Source organism: Penaeus chinensis, chromosome 41 (assembly GCF_019202785.1).
Source record: "Penaeus chinensis breed Huanghai No. 1 chromosome 41, ASM1920278v2, whole genome shotgun sequence".
Lineage (NCBI taxonomy): Eukaryota > Metazoa > Arthropoda > Malacostraca > Decapoda > Penaeidae > Penaeus > Penaeus chinensis.
The window spans coordinates 5,383,443-5,393,659 of NC_061859.1; the positions used below are offsets into that span (position 1 = coordinate 5,383,443).

General features: G+C 42.5%; 1 protein-coding gene across 6 annotated transcripts in view; it reads right to left on the reverse strand.

Moving 5' to 3' along the window:
* LOC125047728 (protein tweety-like) overlaps nt 1-10,217 on the reverse strand; it is a 224,267-nt gene that overhangs the window by 18,091 nt on the left and 195,959 nt on the right. For 4 of the 6 annotated variants that reach the window (XM_047646132.1, XM_047646127.1, XM_047646125.1 and 1 more), the window contains exons 2-11: nt 5,801-6,040; nt 5,330-5,490; nt 4,597-4,708; nt 4,073-4,258; nt 3,676-3,830; nt 2,606-2,678; nt 2,120-2,338; nt 1,498-1,637; nt 1,129-1,230; nt 207-308 (exon numbers count right to left, since the gene is read on the reverse strand). In XM_047646132.1, coding sequence (XP_047502088.1) covers nt 207-308; nt 1,129-1,230; nt 1,498-1,637; nt 2,120-2,338; nt 2,606-2,678; nt 3,676-3,830; nt 4,073-4,258; nt 4,597-4,708; nt 5,330-5,490; nt 5,801-5,947 — 1,397 coding nt within the window. In that variant the 5' untranslated portion in view covers nt 5,948-6,040. The remainder of the gene's footprint in view (nt 1-206; nt 309-1,128; nt 1,231-1,497; nt 1,638-2,119; nt 2,339-2,605; nt 2,679-3,675; nt 3,831-4,072; nt 4,259-4,596; nt 4,709-5,329; nt 5,491-5,800; nt 6,041-10,217) is intronic. The other 2 variants (XM_047646130.1, XM_047646131.1) reach the window with 2 other exon arrangements.

The window sequence follows — 10,217 nt, forward strand, 5'->3', positions numbered from 1 at the left end:
GGCTAGTAATACACATCTGTTTCTCCCATCCAAATAAGATCTGGAATTTGTACTCACCAAAGAAAAACTAAATGAACTTGTCTTAATGTGGGCAATCAAAATGAATTCACAAACTTTACGTAAGCTTCTGCCGTCTCCTCACCAGTTAACGAGAAACAAAATCAGATAATGTGTACAAATAAAACTGTGCTGTCAAAAGCTCCTACACAATAGCCGCCGGGTGAGACGGTGGAGTGTTGAGCCAAACTCTGACAGCTGGCACGTTCTTCCTGCCAGGCCGTGTAGAAGTGGGCCCAGTAGAGCCTCTTCTGAAGCAAAGAGATGGAGTCAGAACCCTCACAACATATGCTCTGAACATCTTAGTGCAATTCAGAGGAACCGCTACGATATCTACAGGTATCTTGTGAAAATACCATACCATCATACCAGGTGTCACAATCATTGACTAAGGTGACTAGGATTTTTTGAAGACTAATGGAATGGTAGTTATTACATAATAATAACTAACACACAATTTTGGGTGTCTTATCCATATACAAACTAAGAGTCGACTGTTTCTGCACTTTTGTCATAGAGAAAAAAAAGCATGTACACATATATAATATAATGCAGAAACACACACTTTTCTGTGTGTATATCCATTTGCATATGTATGCTTGCGTGTTTGCCAACATCTCAATACCAATGTATATGTGCAATTGTATTTACACATGAGGAAATATTGTATGTATGTGCATCTGGGTGTGGGTGTGCTTGTGTGTTTGTGTGTGCATAGGTATATGCAGGTGTGTTTATGTGACTCCAAGTGTTGACAACAAAACCCATTTAGAGATATATTTGAAAATATATACCCAAGATTTCCTATCTCTTATATAAATATTAATCATTCTATCTTATCAATAATCAAAATACACCATCATTAACTCAAATATTTATGAACAAGTTTTAACAACATTCACTTTATAAACCTCTTGAACAAGCTGCAGCAAAAGATAAACCTATTCTGCAAATAACTAGAACAAAACATTATCACAGTAATCACAACATCAAAGAAACTGTATGCAATCCTTTTCTTTCAAACAACAATAATGGAAAGAAACACATATACATATCTAGAAAGAGGCTCACTTGTGATTGAGGTAGATCCAGGTGTGTGAGGTGAACCAGACCAGGATCGTGAACAGGAGCCCACTTCCAGCAGCTGACAGTAACAGATAGACAACACCTGACCTGCAAAATTATATTTTCTATGCACACCTTTATGTAATTTCGGTAAATCCTATTCAAGTACCATCTATGATTAATGGGACTAAAAGTGAACACAATAAATGTTCACTGAGGAATGTTGACAAAACTTGGCCAACAATGAGAAAGGGTTTTCCTAACAGAAGGTAATAAATTATATCAGCTAAAGAATCACAACTTTCAAAACACTGAATTTATCTAGAAATAAAGTTAAAACATTAACAATATTCAGCTTCATATAGGGTATCTTACATAGCCTGGTAGCAGGTGGCACTGAGGGCTGTACGATACTGGTGATGCATAGACTGGCATTCAAGCAGGGCAGATACACCGCCCAGACTGCGCTGAGACTGGTTCACAAATGCAGCTAGGTGGTCCAAGCGAGGGTGAATCTATTGAGATCAAGCAAGTGAAAAATCAAATATGAAATCTTTGTTGAAATAAACAGATAAAGGAAAAAGAACATCAATGTAAACTGGCTACTCATAAACTGGAAATATGATAACTGCATAACATTTTGGATTTATATATATACAGCTCATATTTCTCCACAATCTGTAATCTAAGCAATAGTAATTAATTAAATATTACTTGTATATACTAATGTTTAGTTCCAAGTTAAAATAAGTAATAAATATTGGTTTTGCTTTAATATTTTTACTATTAGTTTGAAATAGAAGTAATTGGGAAACAAAGTTTTAAAAGTTAATAAAAAAGCTTTGAAATAGAAAAGATGTTTTCCACTGTACCAGTACACAGTGAGTTACTAACAATACAAAATTTTGGCTTTTGAGAATGGCACAATTTAGATATTTGATAAAAGAAGAAAAAGGGATGAAACACAATCAGAGGAAAAACAGTAATGCATACAGACCTCTTGACGATCGTAATTGCTATCAGCCAGAGTAGTAACCTTGTTCAGTGATGTCATCACAAGTTCAGCTGCCTGCTTGGCATGGGTTAGGTAGCGAGTGAATGGTGATTTACGTGTTGGGTCGCAGCGAAGGTAGTAAGCAGCCACATCTCGAGACACAAGCTTGCTAAGCTGACCCTCCAGGAATGGATTGGGATCCATGCACCAATCTGAGAGAGCCTGTTCATGGGCAGATTTGGATTAGTATGATGGAAGGGAAAGAGATAAACTATCAGATTTCCTGATACCTTTATTCATGAATGCAAACATCAACATAAATGCCAAATACAATATCTTTTCTTTATGTGACCTTTAAAACAAAATATCAGTCACCAAAATTTACCTTCAATAATCTAAACTTATCCCTAAAAATCTATTTCACAATTACCACTAATAATCAAATCTAGAAATATATAGTACTAAGAAGTAGTATTAATTTAAACTTACAACAGTGGAGACCAAATAGAGTGACGTCAAACCCCAGCAGAGGATCATAGCCAGCAGACCCAACACAGAAAATCTGAAAGGCATATCATCAGTCATTCAAATGAACAGGTACCATGTAAAAAATCACAATATCAATCAGATTATTATGCAATTTGGAAAAACAATGAAATGGTTGCCAATATCATAACCAAAGTATCAATTCCCTGTGGGTATCATTAAGTTCAGGCCGGCTAGTGAAATACCTAATGACAAATATAATTTACTTATAATTTGCCCCGACTAAATTAAACAATACCAGAAAATCCTAATCAAAGTTTTCTGGGCTACTTGTACTGATAAAGAAAATATAATTAAAGTGTTGCTGTGAACACAGAGTGATATAAAGCAACACAGCTCCTTAATGAGTGAGACGGCTGGATAATTTTGCCATAGAAATTGTCCAGGCTGATACATATCTATGCATGGACCCTTCTAAATCATCACAAAAAAGTTGAAACTAAATATAAATAATTTTGTTTGATTAATCTCAAATTTACTCAAATGAAGTTTCTATCTTTTCAATCAGACTGATCTATAAAAAGCATATGCATTATTCAACCAGTATTGGTCAGTATAAAAGTTTATACAATAGAACCACTAAAATGTAATATCACTTTTATTATTCACAGGTTTCAGCCAAAGCTATGCCTAAGCGATTGCTATCCCCCCCTCCCCCTCTCCTCCCACTCCCTCTCACTATCTCTCCCCTGGGCGCGTGCACGAACGTACGGCGCTGGAACGCACGCACGCACGCACGCACGCACGCACGCACGCACACGCACGCTCTCGCTCTCTCTCTCTCTCTCTCTCTCATTCACTCACTCACACACATATACTCACACACTCACGTACACACAAAAACAAACACAAACACAAACACAAACACAAACACAAACACAAACACAAACACACACACACACACACACACACACACACACACACACACACACACACACACACACACACACACACACACACACACACACACACACACACACACACAATCCAACATGTGCAATAACATTACTTACGTTATGAGCGTGCAGCGGGAGTGCTTGGCCACCCCGACCATCACCACCAGCACAACGATCATGAGGATGCCCGTGATGCCCTGGGTGCCCACCCAACGGGCCAGTTCACCCACTCCCAGCATGTGCACCACGCCTCCCATCTCGGCTCCTGACATCTGCGTGTGGCGGGCCCATTAATTTCAGTATCCTTGCATTATTCAAATTCAATTACATATATATATTTGTGCGTGTAAGCAAACATTCAGGTACACCAAAAGCAAAGATTATGGAAAGCAAAAGTGAAATGTATCTACACAATACCGCAGAGGAAAAAAAAAAAAACGTTTATTCGTTACGTACAGTATGACCACATCAAAAAATAAGCATCAATACCTATCTATAACCCTAAACCACGTACCATAGAATTGATGTCCTCCACATTAATGAGAAGAACTTCGGAGATGTTGCCTTGCATATAATGAAGCGACTCTCGAATGAACATATCCACGCTCTGGTTTTCAGATTTTTGCCTTTGAACGGTTTCCTTGAAGAGGTTCAGTTGCGGCTGCAGGTTCCTCCGAATGGTCTCGTCAAAGAGTTTGGTCTGAGGAGAGAGACAGTGTCGTTCATATATGCTCGAATAATTACATTCTATGAACAATATATAAGAGCTAATTCTGCCTTACTTGGGGAGGAACGATAACTAAAAAGTCATGCTTCCCGCATTGACAAACACGTTCTTAAGAGATAAGAATCATGATATCATCATCAACTTCGGAAGTATGACCTTTACACGCACCTACAATGACATCTAAAATATTCAGAAACATGGAATAATCAGGTGACAGACACCATGAAATCATCACCAACTTTGGAACTATGACCTTTTAACACATTACACAGACATGAGAATAGACTTTACAAAAAGTTAAAGAAGTTCACCTGATTGCTGAGAGAGTGCACCATGCTGTTGATATTGTCCAAGGAGCGTATGGCCTCCGTCATCCCTTCGTGAACCTCCTCGTTTCCCCATATGCTCACTCCCAAAGCTCCCCTTGGGAAAGAAAGTGCGGTTATATAGTACAGTGCATGGCAGGAAAACAAATGTAAAGTAAATGATATTTCAGAAATGTATGAAAATTGCTCCTAATGCTCCCCTCGGGGAAGTATGTATGATTAAATTAATTTAAAGCAAACAATATTTTCTGTGAGAAATACACTATATGCACCCTTTGGGAAAAAAAACACATCCCGTCAATATCCCCGATATGAAATCAATGACGTTTTTTGAACTGATGAAAAATGTTCCCAAGAAGAGGATATACCAATATCCACAAAAGAGGATATAATATCAAAACTACACAAAAAAAACAAAAACACACACACATCAAAGAACAGTCAGTAATAAAAGAACAACATTATTGCCAATCAATAATCTTAAAGCACAGTCAGAAAAATAAGTCTAGTTACCCATTGCACAAACTAATGTGAAAAATCGACGGAGTGGTGTGAAATAGCGAGGCAAGCTAGTTAGCACCGTCATCCGGTGTTAACTGGAAGAAGCGTTCAGCTCCTCATTGACCATGAGTAAAGGTAACGATAGTTTTTTTCCGACTGTAAAAAAAAACTATACATATTACTCCGACTGCATTAAACAAAAAGGCTCCGCACTTACAAGGTTAAAATAGCGAAGAGGACAAGGGTGACCTTGAGACAGGTGATGGAGCCCGGCTTGCGAGGCCGATTGTCGCAACATCGAGTCAGCAGGTACAGCAGGAGGACCAGTAACGTCAAGATTAATATTCCTGCTGGAACGGAACCGATGATACCAAGGCTCTGAAAACATAAGAGCATACCTTGTCAGAAAAAACTCAGTAACTTAATAAAATGAAAGTAAATAACAAACCCGCGAACACATAAAATAACCTAAACATTAAAAAAAAAAATAATAATAATAATAATAATAACAATAATACGTTTTCTACAGCATCTGCGGTCTGAGCATAAACTTTATAAATTGGTCAGTTACTGATTAAAACTCCCATGAGAAAAACACACTGCTATTAATATGTATGCTAAACTACGGTATACCTTTTTCCACAAAAAAATAAAAAAAAATTGCTACGAGAACAAGACCGCCACCCACCTCTTGGTACACGGGCGAGTAGGGTTGAAAGGTCGAATTGACGAAGTGAAGCGTGAGGTTGATGTGCGGCACATTATGGAACCAGTCCACCCAGAACACACGCTGCTCCACCGCTTCGGAGACCACGCTGTAGCCTTCCATCGCCATGGCCTACGCTCTGCTGTGGACCTTCGCCGCCTCGCCTGCCTGCCTGCCTCCTCCTCCTCTCACTCCTGCCCGCGCCCACTTCTCATCCTGAAACTGAAGGGAGACGAAAGTTGAATTGGCTGAGAGGAGAAAAAACGTCCGGGGGAGAAGTGCCGTACGTCTTTGGCATTCGTACTCTCGTTGCGGGGTGCAAGGGAAACGCGGTACATCTGGAATAAATATTCAGCATTTGTTCCGAGAAAGTGTGAGAGAGAGACAGGGAGAGAGGGAGAGAGGGAGAGAGGGAGAGAGGGAGAAAGGGAGAGAGGGAGAGAGGGAGAACAGGCAGACAGAGAGACAAACAGAGAGTGAGAAGAGAAAGAGTGAGGGGAGAAATAAAAGCGAGACTCATTTCGCTAACAAGTTCATTAATGCTGCGCTCTCTTGCAATTATTGGATATCGGTGAGGAGACGCAGGGGAATAATGGAGAATAGAGGGATTTCAAGAGATTCTGCTTGCATGCAGGCATGTCTGTCTGTCTGTCTGTCTGTCTGTCTGTCTGTCTGTCTGTCTGTCTGTCTGTCTGTCTGTCTGTCTGTCTGTCTGTCTGTCTATCTGTATGTGTATGTGTATGTGTATGTATATGTGTATGTATATGTGTATGTGTATGTATATGTGTATGTATATGTGTATGTGTATGTATGTATATGTATGAATGCATGTGTATGTATGTATGTATGTATGTATGTATGTATGTATGTATGTATGTATGTATGTATGTATGTATGTATGTATGTATGTATGTATGTATGTATGTATTAAAAGTGTATGCATGCATGCACGTATGTATGTGTGCATGCACATATGTATGTGTGTACGTATGTATGTATGAACGTGTGCTTGCAGGTATGTATGCATGTATGCCCCGCATACCACCCGGCGCCACCACACCGGCCCATGTCAAAGGTCATGCCTAAAAATACGAGTCGTCCAAGATAAATAAGGAGCGCGAGACTCCTGCAAAGAGCGTGACGTCACTGATTACGCAATGGCCCCCACTTGCATGTAGTCGCCGTATTTGCTTACATGCGTCCTTCCCTTGCATGGCGCACGGGGCTTGCAACAGGACGGTGGCCTTTTTGATCAATACATTTTATTTTCCTTTACATTCATTATTCTGCCAATGTTCCGTAAATAGTAATAAAGTTAATTAGTATAATCTCACCAGTGTCTATCCAATTAAAAAAAACTGATGCACCCCTAATAGTATTGCTCCTTCATTCGCCAGGTAATTACCATGGCATAACAATGCATATGCAACCGAACTAACAAGAAAAACACCTTAATTAAGCATCACTAGACATCAACACCATTAATAAGTTGTCTTCTACATACAAGGCGGAGGTAGAAGGAGAGGGAGAGGGAGAGGGAGAGGGAGAGGGAGAGGGAGAGGGAGAGGGAGAGGGAGAGGGAGAGGGAGAGGGAGAGGGAGAGTGAGAGGGAGAGTGAGAGGGAGAGGGAGATGGAGAGGGAAGACGGGAGGGAGAGGGAGAGGGAAGACGAGAGGGAGAGGGAGAGGGAGAGGGAAGACGGGAGGGGGAGGGAGGGCGAGGGAGAGAGCGGAAGGGGGAGGAAGAGAAGGGGGGAAATGAGAGCGGGGATAGAGAGGGAGGGAGGGAGAGAAAGAGAGAGAAAGAGAGGGAGAGCGAGAGAGAGAGAGAGAGACAGAGAGAGAGAGAGAGAGAGAGAGAGAGAGAGAGAGAGAGAGAGAGAGAGAGAGAGAGAGAGAGAGAGAGAGAGAGAGAGAGAGAGACGTGGATGGAGAGAGATCCAAATCAATCAATCAGCTACTCACACAATTGATTAAAATGAAATCAATACACAAAGGAAATCAAACACAAGTATGGCGGCTCACAAGGTACAGGACTTCGCCACGTGGAGCTTATTGCCCCGAACGATGCTAATGTGACGTTAACAACAAAGGAATTTCCGCTTCATCTGCATACAGTTCTTAACAAGTTGCCTAAGCTAACTTCTCTTTGAAAATGTCTTTGTCTCTCTTTTCTTTTCTTTTTTTCCTCGACATTCCACCTGGTTTGTTTCCTCCTTCCGTTTGTTTCTCACTTTCGCGCTTCTCTTTGTCATTCCTCCTACTTCTCTGCAATTTCTTTCTCTCTCTACGAGCTTCTTTAGCATACCTTATCTCTTCCTTTCACACCTCAATCCTTATCCCCACCTTCGCCATTTCCCCAAATCCCTTTCCTCGAAGATGTAAATGAGGGCGAGGCAGAGCAACAGCAACATTGCCGCGTGTTTACTCAAGACAACAACGTTTCTCCTGCCCGATTCTCGCTCGCTCGCTGCTCTTACTTTCCGCTCTCTGATTTCATTCGAAATATGACGGCGAAACGGCAGCGGCCTGGATTCTCGAAAAGGCCCTTTTCTGCATGTAAGTTGGAAGGAGGGATGGGGAAAGGAGGAGGAAAGGAAGGAGGAGGAGGAGGAGAAGGAGGAGGAGGAGGAGGAGGAGGAGGAGGAGGAGGAGGAGGAGGAGGAGGAGGAGGGAGAGGAGGAGGAGGAAGAGGAGGAAGAGGAGGAGGAGGAGGAGGAGGAAGAGGAGGAGGAGGAGGAGGAGGAGGAGGAGGAGGAGGAGGAGGAGGAGGAGGAGGAGGAGAAGGAGGAGGAGGAGGAGGAGGAGGTGGTGGGGGAAGGAAGAGGAAAAGGAGGAAGAAAAGGAGAAGTAAGGAGGTGGGGGAAGGTGGGAAAATATCAATTCCTTTTGGAAAATATTAATTCCTTTGTCTAGTATTTCCTTCCACATTCTGTCTGTTTGCGTGCGCGCGCGCGTGTGCGTGTGCGTGTGTGTATGTGTGTGTGTGTGTGTGTGTGTGTGTGTGTGTGTGTGTGTGTGTGTGTGTGTGTGTGTGTGTGTGTGTGTGTGTGTGTGTGTGTCTGTGTTTGTCTCTCATCTTTACTCCTTCTTTTGTAGCCCTCACTTGCTTCCCTTGATCACATCCTCTTCCCACGCACGTCATTTCCCAGCTTGCCTTGACTTCTGCCGTTATTTTAGCTTTTCAGTTGCATGCGAGTAGTGCTGTGCGGTCCCGGCAGGTGGCAGTCCAGTGCCAGGCTTGTCATCATGGTGAATTCGCGTGACGCCCCGCTGTCTGGCCCCGATGCCTTTGGCTTAAATCTGCGACCTTGCGCCATCAGCTTCAATACTTTTAACCATTTGCATATCACATTGTGCATCCACACATGTGTATCCACACACACGCATACGCATACGTATGGACATATGTAAGAAACAAACACACACACACACACACACACACACACACACACACACACACACACACACACACACACACACACACACACACACACACACACACACACGCACACACACACACACACACACTACACTCCCCCACCAACCCCACCACACCCAGCCTCTCCCCCCCCACACACTCACAAACAGCAAATCCCCCACAACTCTCCCTCTCATCATCATCATCATCATCATCATCATCATCATCATCATATCCTTATCTCTATTTTTCCTTATTATTATTGGTCTTCTTGTTCTTCCTCTCTCTTTTCCTCTTCCTCTCTTTCCTCTCAAGTCTTCCAATGCCTCCTCTTCCCCACAATCTCCCCCTCCCTCTTCTTCTCCTTCTCCCTCCTTTTCTTCTCCTTCTTCCTCTTCCTCTTCCTCCCCCGTCTCTCCCTCTCCTACCCCCCCCCCCCCCCAGCTCTTCCTATCACAACCATCCCCGCCGCCATACCCATTTCCTATCATCATTTCTTAATCACGTGTGAATATTTTAACCCCCCCCCCCCCCCCATCGCTCACGGACACTTTGCCGCAGCTCACACGGATTCAGCTGTCTGTGCTTGTTTCTGTCCTTGTCTTTGTTTTCTTTGTTTTTCTTTGTCTCTCTTTGCTTGCGTGTGTTTCTGTCTGTGTCTGCCGGCTTGTCTTTCTGTCTTTTTTTGTTTTGTCTGTATGTCTGTCTCTGTTTTCATTCCGTCTATCCTTTCTTGTCCCTTTTTTGTCCTGTTCTCTTTCCTCTTTCTTCTCTTCTTACCCGTGCTTTTTGCATTCCTCTCCCTCACCTTTTTTTTTTATCCATCACCATCTCTACGTCACTCACACTCACACTCACACTCACACTCACACACACACTACCTACCTCTCCCCCTCTTCCTGTCTTCCTCCCCACCTCTCCCTCTCTCCCTCTCTCATCCTTCCTTCCCTTCTTCCCATCCTCCCTTCATCTCTTTCTC